Source organism: Falco cherrug, chromosome 1 (assembly GCF_023634085.1).
Source record: "Falco cherrug isolate bFalChe1 chromosome 1, bFalChe1.pri, whole genome shotgun sequence".
Lineage (NCBI taxonomy): Eukaryota > Metazoa > Chordata > Aves > Falconiformes > Falconidae > Falco > Falco cherrug.
In genome coordinates this window covers 104,869,244-104,893,574 of record NC_073697.1, presented here as the reverse complement: position 1 = coordinate 104,893,574, position 24,331 = coordinate 104,869,244, and the positions used below count along the sequence as shown (strand labels likewise).

General features: G+C 41.5%; 1 protein-coding gene across 12 annotated transcripts in view; it reads left to right on the top strand.

The window, feature by feature from the left end:
• Positions 1-23,692, top strand: part of LOC102055032 (protein spinster homolog 3) — a 40,356-nt gene extending 16,664 nt beyond the window's left edge. The window contains exons 9-13 of one of the 12 annotated variants that reach the window (XR_008732892.1): positions 1,591-1,656; positions 9,174-9,272; positions 17,363-17,471; positions 18,623-18,953; positions 19,657-23,692. Coding sequence is in view for 9 of the 12 variants with exons in the window: in XM_055714575.1 (XP_055570550.1) it covers positions 1,591-1,656; positions 9,174-9,272; positions 17,363-17,471; positions 18,623-18,750 (402 nt within the window). In the remaining 3 variants the exon portion in view is untranslated. Of the gene's footprint in view, positions 1-1,590; positions 1,657-9,173; positions 9,273-11,784; positions 11,876-12,035; positions 12,503-16,010; positions 17,506-18,622 lie in introns of those variants that run through there. The other 11 variants (XR_008732893.1, XR_008732898.1, XM_055714575.1 and 8 more) reach the window with 11 other exon arrangements.
• Positions 23,693-24,331: the final 639 nt, after the last annotated feature.

Here is a 24,331-nt window from a genome sequence, read left to right as displayed (position 1 = left end):
AAAAAAAAAAGAAAGGAGGCTCCCTGATGAATTTGGATCCTCCAAAGGAGTTCAGAGAGTATTAGCTTGAAAAAAGAAGATGAAGGGCTACTATTTTCTGGTGGCTGCAAGATCTGACATTATTAGTCCTTATTGTCAAGTGGCTTGGCAAAAACCTGAACTGTGTGATATTGTTGCCCACGCTAACGAAGACATTTCATTTTATGTTTGGCCCAGAGTTCTCTAATAAAAGGTGTCACTTGCTTTCCAGCGAAGACTGGCGTGCAGCATTGTTTCTGTAGTCTATAGACTGTTATTGCAACAGTTGTGGAACTGAAGAAGAATGATTGCATTCTGTCTCTTGCAAGGGCAATGTCTGCCAAAGTTGTATCAGTGGAAAGACTTTGATAGTGGGATGCATAAATCCAAGACCTAAGGTGTAGTCAAGGAGTATGTGAAATGAGTGTTATAAAACTTAAAAAAGCAGGAATTATGTATGGAGGAATACATTCAGCTGCATTTACAGAAAAAAAAAATAATATAAAAACCTATATAAAGCATTTTGAAGGAAAATATGTCTGGGTAAAGATCTATACTAAATATCTCTGTACTTAAATGAACTTTTTCTCCAGATTGGTTTGGAGCAGAAAACACATCAACAGTACAGGCAAGAAACACAGAGGAGGTAGAGGTATCATAGGAAGACGTATAATACGTCTGGTTCTTCTTGGGAGAATGGAAGTTAAAAACAAAAAAAAATAGTTTGCCACTGTGCCTTTCTTAGGACTGTGTTTTCACCAACCAGATACAACATCTTGACCAAGACCTGACCAAACAAGGTCCCGGCACTTGTTATTATAATGGATTTTATTTCCTAGCTGCCATCTGACTTTGTGGCCTGCACCACTAAATAGTTTTTGCTTTCTAGAACTCCTCTGGCTTAATAGTGTAGCTTTATTGCTTTCCTCAGTATCAGTTACTCAGTACAGCCTGTTAAAATCTATGTCCAGGGATGGCTGAAAGGGTTAATCTTTTCGAAGGCCACAGCTGTAAGAATTGTTGGGGGCCCTATCCCTTTCCTGATGGCTGGATCCCCATCTGTGATGAATTAAGGAATTCCCACAGGGCACCAAGGCTTTGGGGCTGCCTGTCTCCTGGAGTCCATTTCATTCTGGAAGTCATCTCTCTGAAGAAGCCTTTAAAGTGCTTGTACTGGCACAGAGGAGTTCTGTTAGTTCATTTGGAAACCTGGGCAAAGGAAGGTCTTTGAGCACTTTTAAAACTTGAACTGAATGTTTCTCTTCACAGGCTCTTGCTTTTCTCCTCTTGGGTTCAGCAGTTCACTACAGTTTATTTGGGAGGGTGGTATATGTCTTCTATTTTGACTCTTCCGCTGAGGATTTGTGACACAAAGCGACTCACGCCTTTTTGGTTCCTTTTCCCCCTTTTAAGATGAAGTTAGTGTTTTTAAGTATAGACAGAGATGTTTAATTTATAAGTAGATGGGTATGTACAACTCTTCCATAGATAAGCACAGTCAGTGAGCCTGCCTGCATCTTCAAAATAAAGGGCAACGCAGTGTGTATAGTCACCGCTTTCTTTTTTTTGCAGATTTTTATTGCATTTGGAGAACTGTTTTTATCTGTAAACTGGGCTGTTGTGACAGACATACTGTTGGTAAGTGCTTGTGAAACAATTGCTTTATTTTTAGGTTTTCCGCTTTTCTCAACATAATATTGTTCATAAGCCTGCATCCTGGTGGCCAGAAGGACCTCTGCCTTCTGGAAAGAGGTGAATGAACTCTTGCTAAGAACACCCTTATTGGTACCCTGCTGACGTTAGGGATGTAATCATGTGCCACAACATGCAGCTGTGCAAAGATGCCAGTAACAACGTAGGTGAGCTGGTGCAGTAGTTTAAGCTCTTTGTAAGCCCAGAAAGGAGATGTCCTGATTTGGATGAAACTCATGCAAGCAGAACTATCTTGTGCTGCTGATACCCACACTAGTTTGGATTTTCTGTACAGCTCTGTGTTGTTGGACGTCCACCAGAAAATGGTCTGCATCTTAAAGAGGGTCACTAATAAAAAAGAGGGTCTGTCTATAATCAGAGATTTTCTATTTGTGCTGCAAAGGTTTGAAAAGATGATCCAAATGGGAGAAAGTCAATATTCTGGAAACTAAAGTGAGTGAATCCATTACAGTCCATCATTCTGAACTACTAGCAAGTTCCTTTATTTGAGCATACAATGCAGATAAATTCCAGCACTTGTAAGTCACATTCATAAGTGGTGCTACACTGACAAAGTGTTAGGTAAGCAGCAATGCTTATGAGACTCTTGGGGGTTCCAGGATTGACACCGCAAGCCCAAAGAATAGCAGTGCATTATTCCTTTGAACTCAGTCATCCGTAACTTTCTTTAGAAAGGAGTGATGTGAAAAGCACAATTAGTCTAGGTATCAATAAGAAGCTAGTTCTTTTTATCATTGCAGAGAGTTTTAGTGTTAGTAATTTTTTAACGTACTTGAGTTTTCGCTCCAAGAAAAAATTTGGCACCCTTTGGTTTATGCTCTAGCTCCACAGTCACTAATCAGTGTCTGTGTAAAACATGGGACAGGTATTGTTGTTACTATCAGTGAAATACAGAGATTACTGCAGTCTTATGAAGTAGTTTATATGACTTTTTTAAAAAAAATAATTCCATACTATGAACAAGCGGGATATAGTTTATCAGTCAAATAAGCAAGGAAATGGTCTACCTTGTTCATATCTAGTAATCAGACTTGAGCAAGCTGCTTTAAGTAATAAAGCCAGAGCTATTAACATGATTGACAATCCTTTTGTTGCTGCCCATGGGCATAGCACAAAGCATTTAAATTGACACTATCCTTTACTACAAAGAATATTGTATCACAAATGAGACCCAGACACTCTACTTTGGAGAATCTTCTGTGGGATCACTGTGTTGCAGAACGGTGGGTGTGACTGTAACCCAAAAATTTCAAGCAGGATGCTACCTGAGGGACAGAGATTGTTGAGACAAGTGTGTCACAGGCAAAATGCCAATGCGGTAGGTATTGATAAAAGGCAAAGTAGGGAAATTGTATAAAGCTATCAGGACAAGTGAGAGGAGACACAGAAGTAAGGATAAAGCAGAACAGAAATCTCTGACTGTTTCTGACCCTCAGGCTAATGATGGAAACCCAGTAGCTGAAGAGAGCCTAAGTAAGTGTCACAGGAGCATTTTCCATTTTATATAACAGTTCGTCATTCTAAGAGAGCTCAAATCTATTTGCAGATTAGTACTACAAACTCCACTGTCATAATAAATCTTTCATACAAGAACATAGTGAATGCATTAATATGTAGCACTACCTGTGGTGATGTGTTATAACATGTCACAAGAGTTTAGGACAGTAAATAAAACTTGCAGCCTGTGGCTCATGTGGAACACAGTTGCCTACAAAGCTGTCATCACTGCTTGCCACGACAGGAATTGAAAATGTACAGCTGAGGTTGCTGTCACAATGATCTTAGTGGCTCAGGTGAACAACTTGGTATTTCTAAGAACTAATTAAAAACAAGTGGTAGAAAAGCTGAGCAGAGAGAAAAGTTTCTCTATTACAGACTTCCATGTAAAAGGATGTGAGAGTGTAGCCAAATGCTGAGGACTGTCTAGCGACAAAAGACTAACTGTGAAGCACTACAGAATTCTCCTTCCATTGATTTGACCTTGCCTTGTTGACATGAGCATGTTTATTTTCACACTTCATAGTTTGAAGAATTTTCCTTTACATCCTGATCAAGACGAAGGAATGCAACAACTTATATTTCACGGTTCTTCAACAAAGCACTGTTGATACTGCCTATTGTGTTATGTTCTTAAGCTACTCTTTCACAGTGCTACTTACTACATGTCAGTTTTCTGCACTCTGGAATTTTAGCAAAACAAAACAAAAAAATGCAGTCAGCATTAGTGAATTGGTTAACTGCTTAAAACCTCAGCCAGCAGCAAGAGGGTTTTCTTTTTTGACTCTCAAAGAATGGTCAGAAACAATTATCATTTGAGACAAGAGGTACAGCCTTGAAGCGGTGAAGGTGCTCCACCTTGAAGGTAGAGACAAACTATCACCAGCCCAATCTGAATTTTTTTGTTAGCTTCTATTTCATTTTATTCTGAAATCACTGGGGTTTTGCAACAGAACGAGTACTGTTACAATTAGCATTCCTTTTGCATCAGTTGAGGTATTACTGAAGGATTTGTTTTAAGTTTCTCAATTTACTTTTCTTGGAACTCTTACATCTGCATTCTGATTCTCACCTCTGTGGTTATTAAAGAGGAAGGTGACATCACTGACTTAGATACAGTTGATATAGGTTGGGAAAACTAAAGCAGGTGTTTACTGTCAGCTCTTTCCTTCAATTCCTTTCTGAACGCAAACTGCAAAGGCTGCAAGGAGCTGTGCTTTCATTCAGGTCAGTTCTCAGGCCTCAGCTTGCCTAGGGAATACTACATCATACTGCAAGGGAGGAAGTTCTTGTCTCCTGAGTAACTGACACCCCTCATTTGTATTTATTTTAGAATCTTTTGGCTTTAGGTATGAGCCATATTGTGTCAGCTGGCAGCAAGTGGGAAGGTGAAAAGTTTGGTGGAGCACAGCTCTGCAGTGGTGTGTTCCCCCTGGGAGCATTCAGTGTATTACCATGAATGTGCTTTGGGTTGGATCTGTTGGATTCTAAATGTTACTAATTGTTTTATCAGGAAAATAATGGAATTCCGTTGAATTTGTGGCTCTCTGCTCATTCAGTGGCAATCTTATTTGGGAGTTGTGTTTCGTCCTACTGAAAACCCGTGGGTTCATTGTATTGCTGCTATTACATTGACTGAAGGGTGCCATAGATAACAACAGTAATTTCTCTTTTTGCATTGTTTCCTGCGTGAACTGGTAGAATTTTTGATAATGTGGCTGGATTTGCTAATGCGTGTTCTTATTTTGCCATGGAAATGACTTTTCTTTCTTCCCGCATGGTGCTACTAGCCAGACAATGTAGCTAGGAATTCATTTATCCTGCAACCTGTGGAGCTGAAGACAAAGGAAGATGCTGACTGAATGATAAGGACTGTCTTTCTTTGTGGCTAATACATCAAGATGCATTGCATGTAGCAATCTTTGTGCCTCTTATTCAGCTGTAAACATGAAATTATTTACTGTACAACTACAGTCATAATGTGCAAGTGGAGAAGTGCTGTAGCTGCCTTGCTTACAATACGCTGGCTTACTGGGAGGCTGTACATGGAGCGTCCCGTATGAAATATGTTTGCCATCTGTGAGGTAATGACACTGTCTTTTAAATTTTTAGCAGCTAATAGTGTAGGAGGTGCTGGAACTGGAAGGTGATACAGGGTTTGGGAAGGCTACCAACATGTCCCTGTCTTTGGAAGTGCTCTTGGAGGTGTAGGAGCCTTTATCAAGCTGTCTCTTCCATCTGCTTTTTTAGATGACAGCTCTGTCACATCATCTGCAGGAGGATCTCTAAAACCTCAGAGACAGCACGACTGGGTTTGCAAACTGTACCTGTTTGGGGCACCCTGCTTACCTGTCCAGGCATCTGGGCTGGGATCTCCTAGGAGATGAGTGTGTAGGGTGTCATCTGCATCGCTGACATGGCATGGGTAATGGGCAGTCACTGCGGGCAGGCAGGATGCTGTGGCTATTTCAAAGTCCCTGTGTGGGGGAGTGTTTGGTTTCTTTTTCTCTTAGTTAATTCTACAGTGCTTTGAGCTCTTGCATATGGTTTCCATTGTGCAGGAGAACCTGAATAATAGCACAGGGAGAGTCTGTATGAGCCTCGTAACTATAGGAAGCGTCTTATCCTTCTCTTCCATTTTTCTTGTTACAGCTTTGTTCCATGTGTCTCTTGTAGTTACAGATACGAGATATGAAATAAATGTGGTAAGGAAGTGATGCACGACACAGAAAGAGTGAAAACGAATTTATCTTTTCTAATGCCTGCAACATCCACAATACGTTAAGTGCATAACAATATCTGATTTGTATTTCTCAAGCACAGCTTGTCATTATCAATAAAAGAAAATAAATCTTAATCTAGGACAGATGACATGATACTCTTGGAGAGCCAAGAACTGACAGTCTTCAGTCCAGTACAGCCTTCTGCTGTAGTTTCTTCATCTCGCTTTCTGTACAAGAGCCTGCCCCCAAAATGCAGATGCTCAACTGGTACTCCGGGAAAGTTCTGAAAGAAAACAAACCTTGGGTAGACTGCATGCCCTCATTCTAGGCCAAAGTGTGCCATGACCACAGTGAGGAGGAGCTGTTGGACTGTTCCCTCGTCCCATGGATGACAAGGATTTCAGCTTCCAGATCAGCCAGCCTCACGTGACTCCATTCTTACACTGGCGGGGACTGGATGCAGTGTGATGGCAACATGACATTCAAGTGGTTTTCAGTAACTGAAGAGATTTCCAGGACACCCCTGTTTTAATATTTATTATTGTTGAAGCACTCTATCTAAATATTCCTAATGAAAAATAAATATTCCGTCCACAGTAAGAATATCTACTTTGGAGACACTAGGAATGGAAAAGGGTACAAGATAGCTGTGTGTGTACAAAGTAAGGAAAGACACTGTGACTTTTAATAAAACCGTGTCACATACAGTACTCTTACTGGGTGCAAAGATGCTGCTTTAAGATTTTGAACAATTTGTGTATCCAAGTTTGTGGCCATTTCTGGCTAAGAAGGGCATAGCCAGTGGGGACTGGGTCTTTACTGAAACTGCTTGCAGTAGGGTAAGCAGTACCGAAAGGCTCCCGCTGAATGGAATGAGTTATATGAGCTCTTGAGAAACTCCCTCTCTGAACAGAGGAAATTTGGCTGTAGAAAAAAAGGACATCACTGCTCATTGTTGTGTTTCTGGCATTCCAGCGGGGTGTAAGGCATGTTAATGCTTAGGAAACTCTGGCTAAAAGAAGGGTTTGCTAGGCAGAGACAAGAGGCCAGATAGCCAAGTTGGCTATAATTTTTGCTACTTGTGTTGGGGAAAATGTTTTTATTTTCTTTCTCATTTTAGATCAAATGTTCTGTTAAATCTAAATGGGATTCATAGCCTCACTTCTTACGAAAACAAGGCTTACTGCAGTCTGTGTCTGCTTTCTTTTTAAGTTTTGAAACCATGGGATTCAACCAAGTTTGGTAAAGAGTTGGACACCTCAGGAAGACTTGAGTTCATAGAAGCCTTGTGAAAATAGGTGACCCTGCTGAGAAAAATTACCCAAATTGGTACCCCCCCAGAAAAGCTGCATTTAGGAAAAGACTCTGCAGCATGTACATCTTGGCAAACATGAAAGAAAATGGTCGAAATAGGTTTGTGACAGAGAGACATACAGCATGAAAACCATAGCGATGGAAAAAGCTTGGTATGATACTTAAATCTACAAGATGTAAATCCTACGTTATTTTATGAATAAGTTTTTATCAAAACAAATTTTTTTAGGTGTTTTGATTCTATACCTGCGCCGCTTTTCATACCAAGAATGTATGTCATGCATGTATGTAATGGTAGCTCCTGCAGATGGAGGGCTGCATGAGGGGAAGGAATGCAGCGCTACAGAATCCTCTGTCAATCTGCCCTTGAATGCCAACCATTACATATATATAGCTTATTGTCCTTCCCGTTCCTGCATCTGTACTAAGGACTCATAGTTTCAGTATAGCTAAAATGCTGTAACTTTGTGGTATGTATAGGTCCTGACTGCATGTGGCACTGAAGTGTTTTTCACTCTCATTCTTACGAGAGTAATTAACCTTCATGTCTTGCACAATATTGCTTCCTTACTCATCTGTTTTAATTAATGGAGTTCCACTCACCCTAAAGATGTGGCATTAAAGTTGTTGCTGTGATTCAGGTGCATCTTAGTGGTAGGTAAATATTTTTTTATCTAATATTCTGAGGCCTCACAAACCACAAAGTTTAGTTAAATGTGAAAGCAGGGTCTCTTTTTTCTTCTAAACCCAATTTGGAATGCATGTTAGTATTTCCTTGAAGGCAGATATAGAGCCACAATACAGGTTATATACCTTGAGTTTGTCTCTTGGTAGAACACCAGTCACCCTGTTAATTAGTGTTTGAGACACCCTAAGTGATGTTCAGATCAGTTTCCAAAAAAACCCAAGTTGGGGAATAAAGGACTGGGAGAATATTAAACATTTGGTGTCTGATATGAGCAAGTGGTTGGAAAACAAAGGTATGAAGGTTTAAAATTACTTCTGTCTCATTCTAACTTGTCAATGCATTTTGCATAAATGTATTATTGAAAGAGAGAGACACAAATTACATAGAATCATACTGTACTTCTTCAGGCACAGCTGATCTTCAGTAGCACAGACAGAAAGCCCTTATTCCCCCAAAATGACTGTATTTCATTTTAAAAAGTAGTTCTGATCCACGTGATACTTTGCCACGTTCTGGTTATGCGCCACATCTTCTCCAACTTATTTAAACTGTGTGCACTCAAACGCATAATCATTTGGATGTATTGTTACTAGTGTAGCTATATCTCAGGTGCTATCCAGTTGCAAGCAGCAAACATCTGCCATCAAAGGACAATCGGTCACCTTCTGGTCTGACAGGTTGGGTCCCCTCCCTCTGTCTTCACATGGTCTGCAACATCCCAGCTGACATCCTTTGCAGCCATGGCAGCTACTTCAGGTTCCAGGTATCTCAGTTGCCCCCCCAGCAGTCTAGATCGTGTCTGCCAACACAGTGTAGTAAGAGATTTTTCTCAGAGGCTGTACTTGCTGAATCTCCTCATTAGTAAATCAGTATGACTGCAAGGGTTGCTGGCTGGAGGTTTCTGTTAGTTGTGTGGCCAAGTGAATCTGTACAAGCTGCTGTGAGTCTACAAATGGCAGCAGGGGAGTCATGTTTTTCTTACTTTATTGTCATTCCCCCTTCTGTGTTTCTTTCTTGCATGTTTTTTTCCTTAACAAAACATCCAGTGTACTTTTTTGCTCAGAATAACTTCTCTGTCTCCAAATGTATAAGAAGTGCTTGAATATGAAATACATAAAAATGAATACATTCACCTCTCTAGGATGTTATGCAAGCAGCTGGCCATTCATGAGATTCACTCTATTAATATTTGTTCTCTTGTGGGTTGTGTTTTGTTTCAGTATGTTGTGACACCAAGACGGCAGTCTACGGCTATTGCCTTGCAGATTTTGGTGAGCCATTTGCTGGGAGATGCGGGCAGCCCATATCTCATTGGGATTGTAAGTGCACTGTCTGCTTACTGAGCTTTCTTTCGGGTCAAACTTCTAGAAACTGACAGACACTCACAGAATTGTAGGCACTTCCTGGTCCAAACCCAGAAATCACTCAAATTGGTGGCCTTGATACTAGAATACAGAGACATTTTGTTAAACGTTTTTGCTTGCATGAAACTTCTGGTCCTGTGACACTGCGCGTATGTAGAATATAATCCTGTGCCTATACGTGTGAGCAGTTCCATGCAGCATGTAGAAATTCATTCTGATTTTATATTTGCAAACTCATACATTTTTGAAGGCATACATTTTTGCAAAGATGGTGTTGCGGGTATTTTACTAGGATTTAAGCACTTTCTGCTAAGTTTGTGAGGAGTTCTATGGATATTAATCAAACACCATAAAAAGCTAAGACTCTTAGTTCAAATGTTGAAGTTTGTAATCTTGTAATTAGTCAATGGTCTCTTGAAAATCAGAACAAGAGTAACTGCAATGGTTGCCTTTTGATACTACTTGGCATTCAAAGCTCTGGTCTCAAATCACCTTACCCTTGGATTCCCGTATTGCTTGAGACCCAGTTTCTCAGTTCTTCCTACACTGACTTGATCATAAGTGCTTCTGGACAAAGCAGCCTAGTACTGTTTTCTCCTTGAAGTTCATTTGGTTTAGTTCCAATTGATGATGTCTGGCAGTGTTGTTTCCTTCCTTCATTATTTTTTATCTAAGACACAGTGATTCTGCACACAGTAGCTAAGTAGTCAGTCACCCACTCTGATTTTTCTGCTTTACTGGACATGGGAGAGTGAGTTGTCGTTGTTGTTTTAAAGTTTTGTTTAGATGGAAGTTTATTTTAAGAAGTTCACCTCAGGAATATATGTTCTTTAGCAGTGTTAAGGTTAGACTGGGCCAGACAGACTTGCCGAGTGAGTGGTGCCTGCAGGCACAGCTGCTGCTGGTCCAGCCAGACAGGGGATCCCCTTGTCCTCAACTGGGTGAAAACCAGTCTCAGCTGTGTAATCTGTCTGGCAGAGAGGGCTGTCCAGGAGAGATTCCTCCTGCTTGCTGTCTTTTTTTGGCAAATGAAGAGGCTGCTGTGCTCATTGATGTGTATTAGAAAACGATGGCCCCCGCACTGATCTAGCTCTACGCATGGGGGAACATAATAACCAACGTCCCTGTGTCATGAAAAATGGCTGAAATTATATGCAAAAATGAGAGGTTTCTTGAAAGCTGAAATATGTCTTGTGCATTCTCCCTTTGACTATTCTATTGATTTATGCTTCCTGCCTGAGAGTTTAACATGTTTGCGTCTGTCACCCACCATTCTTTGCCATCTTTGAGGCACTGATAGAATTAAGCCTGCCTGCTGGATGTGCTGCTGCGTCCTGCCAGTGACTGTGTAGAATACTTCTTATGCAGTACCTTGCATGCAGTTGCTTTAAATAGCAGCTACTTGAAAAAGTGTAAAGACAAAAAAAGCTTATACAGATGAGATTAACCTCACGTAACCTTGCAACTTTGCAAAGAACAGAGACAATAAATCCAGGAATAAAACTGCTGTATGTCCAAGTGGGGTCCTGTGCAATGAGCATAACGTTTGACTCCTGGAATGCTGCTGTGAACCGACACACCAATGTGGCCCATGTTCGCTATTGATTAAACACCAGATCTTCTGCATTCATGTCTTGTTATTGTTTACTAACCTGCTTCAGCTAACCCTTTGGCTTAAAAACCAGCTGGAGCGTCAAGAAATAGTCTTTTTCAGAGTCTCTTTTTCCTCCATCTCTGCTCCAGAGATTTTCTTACTAAGCATTTTAAAATTAAATGCATGGGGTTGTGTTTTGGTGATTATGCTTGCTATAGTCCCTAGGTGCCCATTTAGAGTTGATCTTGCTCTTATCTGCCTATACTGTCATAAATAATCATACGAAACCCAGCAAAAGTTGAAGAGTCTCATATTTGTGTATTTCAAGTCACACAGTATATTCTAAATATCAAGAACAAATGTGGGAATAAAAGTGACTGCATTCAACATATATCTTTATGCTAAGAAGAGATTTCAAGTTCCTGAGTTGTGTTGAATATTATTGAGTTTCTTGGAATCAGCTTTTCTTTCTGTCGACAAAAATAAAATTTATTTGTATCATTTATAGCTTTTAAGACCTCATCCTCCAGCCAGTGCAAAAAGCAGCTGCCTGGTATCTTCTTCTTCCCAGTTCCTCATAATGTCACTCCATGACTCCTCAAATGCCTTTTGGCTCAAAAGCAGACTCCACTCTTGTCTCAAATTGGTTCCCAGCTCTTCCCTTTTTGAGTGTTGCTGCTTGTGCCTGTATGGATGCTAACCCCCTATTTCTATCCATTTGATGCTGATTAGGGAGGTATAAAGCTATCAAGTAACATCAAGAAATGATAAAGGTCATTGCCAAATGTCTCTCCTATGCTAGCTATCTGGAGATGGGCTAGGAAATGGTAAGATGAGTTAATGCTTACCAAACATTATGAACGTTGGTTGCAGGATTTCCTGCTCTTATGGCTGGACACACTGAAGGTGTAAAAGAACATGAGATTCCTTGACCAAATGGAAGCTGGTCAGCAGTGAAGGACAGGTATATTGAGTACTGGGTTTGACAAACTTCGGTAGCAGGCGTTTCATCCCTATCTGCCTAGTTTTATTCTTTTCAAGGACTACACTGTAAACAGTCTTTCTAAACCAAGAGAGAATGATGATGTTATCCCAGATTAATGACAGCCTTGTTCACTCCCTAGATCTCCAATGCTATCCAGGACAAGAATGCTCGCTCATTCCAGTGGAGTTTCTGGAGCATGCAGTACAGCTTTATCATCTGTACTTTTGTTGGTGTCTTTGGAGGAGGTTTTTTCCTCCTGACGTCTTTCTACATTGAGGAAGATCGTAAAGAAGCAGAGAGGCTTTGAGGTTTCTATATATGTAACTTTTAAACCTGTATCTGCTTGCTTTCCTGTTTGTACACTTGCCATGATATCGGCTCTGTAAAGTTAAAACTCAAATGTCTGCATAATGCTAATGAACACATCAGTTTCTATTAAAAAATTAAGGCAAAATCCCAGAAAAGTCTCAGATTAACCAAACTTCACATATTGAGCAAAACAGACTGCAGAACACACAAGGATCAGGGAAGTGCTATTAGTGATGCCTTCCAAATGATGCAGTATATGGAGGTAATAAACCAGCTTTACTGTAATGCACCATTGCAGATTTTGTGGAAGGTGCTGTTCTTTTTCTACTCTGGTCTTTTTGAGCCCAGTAGAACCAGTCCTAGCTCTCTAATACTTCTTCCTCTTCCCTGAAAGAAGTTACGCTCAAAGGGTAAAAGATTTGAAAACCTATCAAATTGGACAGAACACTGTCCTCAGTCACCTGGAGTCTTGCAGCTTCCTTCTGCTCTGACTTGGTTTTCTAGGTACCAGAAATGAACGCTGTCTTTCAAATGAAGATGAACTCTGGGGCAAGATTTGCAAAGAAGAAAAGAATGTCCTCTCCTTTTTCTTGCCTTTTTGCTTAATGAGATACAGCTAGAGAAAAGGCCAAATAACAATTCCTCCATATGGCAGCAAATCCTGAGTACTGACTTTTTTTGGGAGCGTTTGACTGTGAGTCAAAAATTGCTGCTGCATCGGCATATGGCAACCCTCCCCCATCTGCAAAACGGGCACGAGTATTCTGGGGAGCTGGGGAGCTGCAGAAGGCAGTGTATAGAGCTGTCACAGGCACGACTGCTAACCGAAACAAGACAGTAGCATTTAAGGCAGAATGTCTCGTGGAGATGAGGAAGGGAGGCCTAGGAATTCTCAGCAGGGTACGATTTGCCTGTAGGATTTGGAAAACAGAGATAGTACAAGAAGTGTTTCCAGTTGTCTGAAATGACCAAGAGAAGCAGCAACTATCAAAGTTAGTGTCAGATTCAAGAGGGAAGGGTTGTGATTGTTTTATATACAATATGTTAATGGACTCTTTCTAGTCCTTTGAGGCTCTTCAGCATATCCTCAAGGCCTTGCAAGTCTCTCCTCTTGTGAGCGAACAGTAATACCCGCTCTTATCACTAAAGTGCATAAGACTTTGGGTCTTATCTGTTGTCAGGATATCATGCCAGGTGCCAAATAGGAAATGACGGCCAACTTCCATTGTTTGACGTGCTGTCACCAGCAGCACCAGCCAAAGCCTGAGGAAGACAATAGCAAGTGAATTGTGAAGTATTCTGAATCTTCCCTGATTCTCCTAGTAAATCATAAGGATGATAAAGCACAATATTCCTGTAACGACTGTGAGTATCTAGTGTCATTACAAATAATGTAATTCACCTACTGCAGGTTTTTGTTTCTCCCTCATTTTTAAAAAAAATCTGTTCTGAAACCTGACTTAAATGCAGGTTGTGAAATTTGGCCAGGGTTTATGCCATTATGGGAAATAACAGAGAAACTTTTTTGTGATACTCAGAAAGAGCGTAATGCTTGTCTTTAAGTTGGTATTGTTGGTATTCTGAAAGACTGAGCAACTTCTGGTTGTAAAAACTAGCCAAAGCCTTTATATCACTGACTTTTTGGAATTTAATTTGGTGTCAGAGAACCCATGTCCAACAAAGGATTTTTACTATTGGATATGGACACGTCAGCTTGTAGAGGTCTTAAGTGCTTGTCTTAACATTTTTCAGGCTATTTTTTGAACTACCAGGTAGCAATGTTCGGATTGAAACCTATTGCTTATATTCAGCAGACCTGGTGACATTTGTAGCATTTGTCTTTCACCTAGAGGGAGAAAAATTCACTTTGCACCTATGTCTCACTGTAGGATGAATTTGGGAAGCCCAAAAACATTCTTTAAGGCCTTCTTAAGTCACTGCACACTTGAGGTGGGACTTGCAAGAGCCTGTGATTCATCTGGTACACTGTTACTGTACCACGTGTGCTGTTCAGCGATACCCACATGGCCCCGGCAGACAGCTACTTTGTCAAAAATTAAATTCTGAGGTGAGGTGACATTCACCAATACAATATATTGTACAGCATGTTGTACAGCACCTTCACCAGACACCATTTACTGTTACATCACTTCATGCCCAGAAACTGATGAAGAATTTGGTGAAAAGTGCACATCAGTATTTGAGGCAATAAGATTATTTTGATTTTGTTTAATTCTATGATATTTGCTGGTGACAGCAGTGCCAGATCCTTCCTTAGCATATTATCAGAATTTCTCAGAAGCTGCATATAAGCATACCACCATAAAGATCTGCGTTGCCTCGTCTCTTGTACACATTATGTAGACATGTATATTTATGTACAGCCTAATTCTGAGATTGTCTCGAAATACTGCTGTTAGGTAATGATTTAGTTTTGGTAAATAATTAATTTTATAAGGTAACTTGATACTATGAAAGGTGTTAAGCTTGGATTTACAGGGCTCTGAGGATCAGTAATAAAATCACAAGATTCTACCTGTGTTGCCAAACTCTAGAGATACAGTTTGCAATGGCTGAAATCGTTGACAGCTGCAAACCCATTGCAAAACCAAAAAAGATGCTCCCAACACCACAGTTGGTTCCCTGAAACTTGGGCAGGCAGGCCAAGATCTTGAGAATCATTTTTCCCTTTATTCAGTTACGGTAGAATTTAAGCAGTTTGATAGTACTTCGCTACTGGTATGTTCATGATTTGCCCTCTAAACAGATGATCTATTTATCACTTTTGTTAAGTCAGCATTAAATTCTTCTTAAAAAAAATAAGTCAGAAACTGTATCTGGAATACTGCGGAGGTATGTATTTGACATATGAGCAAGAGATGCCAAATGCTGTTCTGTGGATGGTACGTGAAGTCTGTGACAAACTCATTCCTACTCCTACTCGTATCTCCTTTGTGAAAGTCAGTGCTTAGAAATTAGCAGGATCGTGCTGACTAGTTCAATTCTGTCTTTTCAAATGCTTCTCTCTTTTCTTTGTGATGTAAGGGGGGAGGACTTCTATTTTTGTTATTTTTTTTTCAGCATTTTAGCAAGACTAACATCCAAGACAAGGGCCTGGATGCTCTGAGCTGTGCCTGGGTATCCCTGTACCTGCATTGTCTTCTGTCTTGGTGACTTAGAGGTCATGCGAAAGTGCGGTGCCTGCGTGAAACAGCCCTGGGAGGCCCTGCCTCTAAAGCCAGGAAACTGTTCCCATTATCTCTTTGGCTCTGTGTCTTAAATAAAGATAAAACTTCCTTGCAAGGATATGTAAAAGGAGTAGAATCTCTTAAAATTCTCTGCATGTCTTGAATTTGCTTCTTAGCAGGTGGCACCAGCTTCTGCGCTGAGGGGTTAACACAGCAGTTCCTTAGTGCTGGAGGAACTTAAGGCATTACATATTTTGCATGCGTCAAAAAGCTGTATTGGAGGAAGTCACAGAGTCCTGTCACATGGCCAGCAAAGGAAGAAAAGTTCTTTCTAGACATCGGTTGAAATACCAGTTATTTTCTATGGTTCCAACGGAGTAGAAGTAAGAAAAAAGTGGAGGGCTTAAAGAAGTTATTAAATTTGCTGCTTCATCTAGTTTGGAAAGAGCTGCTGCTGCTAGCTGCTGGTTAGTGTGTTCTGCAGCATTCAGGCTGCTTGGAATCTGTGTCCCTTCCATCAAATGAATTACAATCGAACAAGCTGTATTTTCTGTAAGCATTCAGATATTCCTTTCCTACCTTTAACATTTCTTCTTTGCTCTTTCCAACCAAAACAGTGGGTAAGAGACACTTTGGAACAGCTCCAAAAGGTGTGATTTTCTAAGTCCATGCAGGTAATGACTTTGATCTTTTCCTCCCCTTTCCTCATTCCCCAGAGCAGGGACAGGTGATTGGTATTGACCTTTAGTGTTGTTTATGTGGATATTTTTTTAAAGAAGTTTAAGAACTCTGCTTGGCATAAAAATTGCCTTCAAGTCATGATTATTTCTAGCTTCTGCTGAACACCTGTGAAGACATCAAATGGGCAGGACATACCTTAGGTACAACAGTACCATGGCGTGTAACTGCTTCTCCAGAGTGATTCCTTCCACCGGTAATGTTGTGTGAGATTGCTATCAGCAGAACTTTATCAAAGACGTTTCATGTAACTTTTTGTCTCCCTCCCCCTCTCCTTCCCAAACAAGTAGCCCCATGCACTGGTCTGAAAGGGGGTTTGCAGCACCTGAGAAATCTTTCTGTACGGTGGCTGAAGGCGTGCAGATGGCAGACCACAGCTTTCCAGGCTATAGATTTATATATTCTGTCTAGGCTGCTCTCTGCTAAGAAGATCTTTTATTTTACTCCTCTTCGCCCTCATCACTTGTGCAGCTGAACTGTGTTTTGCAAAATATTTTGCAGAAGAGCTGTGATCCTTTATAATGCCATGGATGGAGCCATCGGTGTCCAGAGCGTCATTTACCTTTGGGAGAAAGGCTCAGGGTTGCTGTTGTCATTCTGAGGGACCTGTGCTGAGGCTGGATCAGTTCTGACAGTACCAATCCTGATGGCTGTTTTTTTAGGAACTCATTCCTAACTTCCACTGGGGGAGTCTATAGCACCTTCGCAGGTGGCCTGTGGCAGTACTGCATCAATGAAAAAATTGGTGGTTCCCCCCTTACTATTCTCTTGCAGAAGAATTAGCTGAATTCTGTCTTGCTCATCTTACCTGCACTTGTCTTCCTTTGTACTCCCTCCATTGCCTAGTGACTAGAGATTCCCCTAGTGCCTTTATCATTACATATATATGTCCTCTTAGCTTAGAATCTGTAGAATAATTCACCAATTCCTGTTTGCAAAGGAAGCTAAAAGAAGTAGACACCGTCTGCCTGACAATAGCATAATATGAGGACAGAAAGGCCAGATCAGCCAAATTTATGCTGTAGCTGACATTAGTTTTTTCTTAGCAGTAGATCCATCATCTCTGCCTTTAGTTTCCCCTCCTCACACTAAAATGCAGATGCAGTGTCTGTTGAAGTGAATTCCAAAATAATGAAGAAACCTAAAAATCCACCATTATCACAAAACCTTTATGGCAAAAGTTTTCTTCTGAGATCCTTCTGTTTTTTTGCAAATGTTGTTCACCCTTCAGGCCTCCTTCGAGTACTTGGTTCTGCTGCCCTGCCTGTGCTACTGCTGGTTACTGCTGCCTGTGAGGGTGCCGGGGACCCGCAGAGAAGTCACCTCCTCCCTTGAGACAGGTGAAAAAAAGGATAAAAGAACAATGTCTGTGTGTCTCTGCCAAGTTGTTCTGGCATTCAAGTAGCTGGAACTGGCTGCATTCCATTACAAGGGAGCTGCTGCATTCATCTCCATTCTAAAATTATCTTCATTGTAATCCAATAAAGCCTTGGAAAGGTTCTTAGAAAGCTTTTTTGTTTATAAGGGAAACAAAGGTGGATATGAAAAGACTCTTGATCCTAATGCTGTATAGCTGACCAAAACTGCGTTGATCTCTCTTTGTGTAGTTTAATGTTTTCATAACAGTTTTGTTATTAGCATGTAAATTGACTGTGTATCCTGCAGTAATAAAATGGCTGTAATTTGGAGAGATTAATGTAAAGTGCTGTCAAATCCCATTGTAGGAAGGGCCTTCGTAACTGCACTGTTAAGTGTACACAAATTTGGAATGTGACTGGATCCCAGTAGGCCTAACCCTGCCGATGGAGCTAGAGCAGGGCTCGGGGAGGGTACACTGCCTGTGTAAAATCGGGAGATTCCCTACAAGGCGCAAATCTGACCTGTACAGGACTTGGCTGCTATCGTGGTACTAAGATCCGACTTTACCTGCTCATATACTGTGGTGGGTTTTTTCCTACAGTGAATATTTTTTCTATGTTATGAAAAATGCTTTAAAATGGAATTGAAAGGTAAATTCATGCATTCAGGTATGCAGGTTCATTTTTCTTTTCAGTATTTAATGTGTTGGGCATTAGGCTTGAAACTGATGTATTAAGGATGAAGGTGACCATTTTTGAAAGTACTGACTTCAAGCTAGTGATTTAATTCCACCATAATGTATCCTCCTAAGTGTCTAACACTTTTTTCTTCATTCCTTTTTTCCGAAGTACCTTGCATGCCTCTGTTGCTAATGCAGCCGGTCTGAGCAGCTGTGTGTTCAACACTCAATAAAATCAGGCCATTTACTTAAAGACTTAATTATGGGTTTAGGAGCCTAATCTTAGGCACCTAATTTTTAAAATCTTGGCTGTAGGCATTTTTTTTCAGGAATATCTCTATCCCGCTGAATGAAAACATCACTTAAAGAAATGCAAGTCTGGCAGTACTCCTTAATCTTCAGTCTGGTAGATATCACACCTGTTAACTTCTTCATCACTTTTTGCCTTTATAGGTTACATTTTCAGTGAATTAACTTGTTCTTTTTGTGTATTGACAACCCGCCGCAGAGGAGATGTCACTGGAACTGGTGTGTCAGAGCTGGGAGCAAACAGAGCCGTAGTCAAAGAGGACGTGAAGTGAAAAAGGACACCTGAGTTGTTGCTGAGACTATTTCCTCAGTAAAACCAGGTGAAAAGGCATTTCTTCAACCCATCTGGATAACTCTGTGGATTCATCTGGTAGTGGATGGAATAAAATGTGGATCACAGTATAAAGGAACAGACTCCCCATCTCTGATTTTTCAGAGCGTTCCAGGAGGACAGCCTTGTGGTAGTACTGGAGGGGTGTGTGGGTGTGAGCATAGAGGTGAAGAGGAGAGGTCATTGATGAGAAATGCTCGCTAAGTAATACAGGTCTTTTTACAGTAAACATATTAGTCCAGTTTTTGTATGAGGAATGACTAGGGATGATTCAGCTAAAGCATGTTTAATGGCAGCTAGATTGTGTTTAGCCAATATTTTATCCTAGAAAACTATGTTCATGATCTGATTTTTACCACAAAAGCTTCTGCAAGCCAGCAGTCTCTGTTAGTTGTCCTGCCAATTAGTGTAGGTAACTTAGGATGAATTGCATGGTAAGCTCTGAGCAAGGGAATTACTTTTCTTTGGTCCTTTGTTTGCCTGGAAGTCATGGAAGACAGAGCTGCTGGCCTGATCTGTGAAGTGAGGAGGCATAGCTCCTAAAGAAAATTGCGGTTCTATTTTTAGAATTGTTTTAATTGGGCATCAGATATGCACATTTCCAACCTATTAACCTGGTCACACTGTGTGGTCTGATCCTCCTCTAATAGCATGTGATTAAATGTGATTCATCATCATCTCCGCTATGCGCATGCAAGTGGGAGAACATTGATGGCGAAGCAGATGCAGTTATTTTCATACCAGTTGCTTTCTCCTGTAAATTGTTTGTATTGTTAAACACTGTCATGTTGTCTTAGGGGGGCTGCGTCTCCTGATTTAGTGCGATGACTGATGTTCTTTGCTGCAGTTTACCAGAGGCTCACAGGGCTGCTGGGAAGGGTGAGAGCGACAGAAACAACAGGACAGAAGCACGGACATTGGTGGCTTTGAAGGAAGTCAGTCATCTGTGGCTGGGGGAGAAGAATGTTTTTATGCTCACTGGGCTTGCCTGGACTTGCCAGCTTTATTAAGGAACTTTTATCTGTTTTTAAGGGCAAGGTATGGTAGGAAAGGAGAAAGATTTACATTTGCTGATGATCCATGAAAAGCACATGTTTAACCAAAAAAAAGCTCAAGTGAAGAGAAAGATCTAGTAGGGAGCCTGTAGCTGCCTAGAGGAGGGGAGTAGTCACAGGATGGGTCTGCTTCGACAAGTGATTGGTTTTTTGTGATCCCGACAATTCTAGAGCAGACTTTAACTGCAAGTAAGTACATTAAGCTTCTTAGGCATTGCAAACTTGCCTTAAAATCAAGCTGAACTGCCTACTTTAAGGTGCCTAATTTTCTTTCTGATGTGAGAAATATCTGCCCTCCAATAATGCTGCAGAGGTGCAAGGAAAGGATCCAAATACCTCCTCCTCCTCCTCCTTCTCCTCCTCCTCCTCCTCGCTCTTAGACTTTATTTCTAATGGCCTTGGAAAGTCAGTGTTCAGACTCCTGTGTTCTGAGGCAGCATTCAACAGAGGGGCTGGAATATCTGCTTGTTCCAGCAAGCACCTGCAGATGTCAAACAGGTTGTATGTGCGGAAGGCCATGGAGATTGCCAGAGAGACGGTTAGTTTGGGCTGTTTGTATTTTCTTCCCAGTCAAGCGTTGCTCCGTCCTGTCCTTCCCTAGCCAAATGCTGTGGCAACAGATAATGAGCGATAATGTTCCTCTCTATCTTCAGGCTTCTTTCCAGTCGGAGATGCCTCACTCTTCTGATAGCAGCCAAGGAAAGGTGAAGGTGTTTGACAAGAGCACACAGGAGACAGGTATCTCAGCAGCCTGGAAGAACGTGTATCTGCTTTTTCTCTCTTTTAAGCCTTGGAGTCGTGGCTCTAGGAGATGTATTACAGTGGCCAGGGAGTGCTGAGAGCCCGCAATGAAGCTGTCACCCATGCGAAGGTGAGACCTATCAGCAGATGAGGCTGGACAAGAACTAGCACTCAGCAAGGATGTGAGTCAGATGGGGAGAGGGCTGGCAGGTGCGCAGAGAAGGCAGCGGAGTAGGCAGGCAGGAAGCAGCTGGCAGTGTAGGAAGAAGTGAGCTGTGATGGGAACAAACAGGAGGAGCAACTGGGAATGAGAAATGTCCTCGTTCATGCGCTGATATCCAGCATCCCATTCAGCAACAATGATAGTAGGATTTCAAAGAATGTCCAAATAAATTTATTCCTTTAAGGGATTTATTTTAATTCTTTATTAAAATAGGAGATAAATGTGCCTTTTCCCCTCTAGCCCGCTGTTTTGATAGGATTACCTTTAGCGTCACCCCATGGGCTTTTTAATTCTTCATTCCCAGTCTTCTATGTGAAGTCGTCTCAGCAGATCCAATCAGGTGTATTTCATTGCTCCACAGCAGAGAGGAAATGAATTTTTCTGATGAGGGGAAAGCACAGTGAATAGCTTGATTCTCCTCCCCAATACCATCTGCAGTCAGTTTTGTGCTGCAAATGAAGTCAATGTTTTCCTGGGTCAGAGGTGGCTAATTATTCATAGCACTTTCATTTCCAGCAGTCAAGTCGTCATATCTCTGCCAATCATCATCCTTTTTCATGTTGGGTTTACTTTGCATTGCTCTTAGGTTTGCAAGTCTAGCTGCTATCCAAACTTGTCCTGTTTGTTGCTTTTCCTGGGCTAGTGCCAGTAGTTTTCTCGGCTTCTGAAGAGACTGACAGGAGGGCTCTGGCACCAGTATTGTAATCTTCTCCCATTTTATGAGATCATGTCTGTTTCAAAAAGAATGAAATAGAAAGGAGGGAAGAACATAACGCTCAGTTCATGTGTAACTAACCAACAACCCCCAGCTGAGTAGTATTTCAGTAAGTTGGGTCAGTGTCATCTGTGGGTTTTTTAATGGCCGTAAAGCCCAGGCAAGTGTATTAGTCAAGGTACAGCTGGGGTTTGAAACTTGACTGCCTTAACTCTTAGGCTGGTACGTTTCCTGCTGGTGCTCAGTGCTTCCCTCTGATGAGTGAGAGCGGATCTTATCAGCCTCTACACATAACTTAAGGGCAAGTGTCAAGAGGATGGGGTCAGGCTTTTCTCAGTAGTGCCCAGTGACAGGGCAAAGGGCAATGGGCACACACTGAAACACAAGAAGTTCCTTCTGAACATGAGGAGAAACTTTGCCTTGGGGGTGGCAGAGCCCTGTCACAGGCTGCCCAGAGAGGCTGCGGAGTCCCCTTGCCTGGAGACAGTCAAAGCCTGCCTGGACATGACTCCGTGCAACCTCCTCTAGCTGAGCCTGCTTTAGCGGGGGTTGGACCAGGCGATCTCCAGAGGTCCCCACCATGCTGTGGTCCTATGACTGTCCAGCACTCACATTGTTGCAGCGACCACGATGTGTTTACAGTGTCCTTTAGGCTTGTCCCTTGCAATTTTGCCCTTGGATTTACGGTGCTATTCCTAACGTAGGTTAGGAGAGTAAATGAGCATTACTGCCCATTCGCCGCAGCAAACTGACTGATGGAATGGAAACACAAAGGAACTATGATCCAGCCTTGCACTTTCAGGTAGTAGTAAGGTGCTCTTTGCACAAAACTGTTTAGAAAGATTTTAAGAGGGCTCCAAAGGAGATGCTGATAATTAAAATGCTAATTAAAAATGTTCCCAACGGTATTCACTGATAGTGTTGCCAGAGCAGGTGAGATTTCAATTATCTTGCTATTCCTTTTGGAACTAGAAAAATGTCCTGTGGTGAGTTAAGATGGAGTACCTAAGGCATGCTTATTTCATAGCGTTTAAGTGCCGACTTGCCTCCAGATGCTTTCAGTTTCTCTTTTTCATCTTAAAAAAAAAAAAAAAAAAAAGGTTGTTCTGACAATTCTGAATGTACAGAACAGCCACCGAGGGAACCTGAAGCCTCTTAGCCTCCCAAGGGAGTGAGTGAGGCTGCATGTCTTCCACACCAGCTGCTTCCTGAGCCCACCTCACCGTACTCACTGGGTTTGCTCAGAGTGGAGTTGGGGAGAAGACAGTTCTGAAAGGCTTTGAAATAACAGCGCCAGAGCAGGGGGGGTGGTGTCAGCAAAGAGCCAACCAAGAGTGCCATCTTCAAAGTCCGGTCTGCACAGACACCAAAGCAGAGCTTTCAGCTGCTCAGTTCTTACAGCCTGAACCAGCAGAAAACAGGTGAGTTTTCTCAGGAGGGCTCGCTGCTCTGCAGTTTCCATTGGCAGGAGTTTAAACATGCTCAGTGCCATAACTGAGAAGTAGGAAATGGCCCACAAAGGCAGGACTATAACAAAAAGAAAGCTGGAGACGGAGCAATCAAGGGAGAGATGACTGCAGTAGAGGCAGATAGCATGGATCCACACAAAGGAGAAACGGGGCTGCCAGATGTCTGATTAAAAGACGTGCTATAGTTAGGTGGAAAGCTGTGGGCTTCCACACAGGAATACCAGGACAAAGGCTTGACGGCCTCTGCCTCTTGAGCATGGTGATCTCTGTAACTACGGGATGCAGAAGTTTCACCGATTTTTGTTGACTAGATCCTGTACCATGAAGGATGTGAAAGGGAATTCTATGTAGCATGGTATGTAATTTTAAATTTTAGAAAAATGTATTTTCTGTAGCTAAGATGAATCCTGCTTCCAGCATTCCTCTGAGAGGGTGTCTTTCATGCCAGGTGAAGTATTTTCTGAATCAGCATCTTTTAATGGTGTAGTGTGCAACAGGTGGTGATGGAAGCTAATGATGGTGCGTAGAAAAAGCATTCAGGAAGGATTTGACAGATAAGAAAGAAATGTAAAAGTGGAAGAAAGTGAACATATGCTAAACCAGCGTGTCTGAAACTAATGTGATGTAAAACGACTCAAGCTAATGAAGCTTTTCATGAAATAAATGTCTGCTAAACTCTACCTGGAATACTGCACTGCCTCTTCCTTATATCCCAGTAATTTGTATTCCTCTAATACTTACATGTAAGAGTGGAGAATGTTATAATTGCTATTCAAACATGGTTTTACTTCACACTTCGCAATAACCCCAGGCTGTGTTTGTCTTTTAAAAAGTATAATGTCTCTGAGACTCCTTTTTTAAATGGTGTAGTAAGTTTGGAGACAATTTAGATCTGTTTATAAAAGCAGGGTGTTGTTTAATAAGTGTCTGTTACTGGTTGCATTTTACAGGTAAATAAAACATTGCAGTCTGATGCTTAATGTATACGTATATTTATATACAGAGAGAGAGAGAAAATACAGTACTAAGAAGACAGTTGGAATTGAGCCAGTGGAATAGCTGTAGTGGTAAGATACACCTGTACCCCCTCAGCCAAGATATGGTGAGTGAGAAATTTGTGTGCATCACTCAAATACCAAAATTATTCAGCAGAGGTTGTTCCTGAATGGTTGTGACCACCTGCTCTGAAGAGGAGACAAATAAGGCAAGAGTGAAAGTGCTGCATTTAAGCAGTGCCTGATAGAAAAAGATTCTCTAAAACTTTGCTGCTCTATCTCAACAAAGATGACGTGTTTTACAGGCTTCCCCCACCCTCCTTC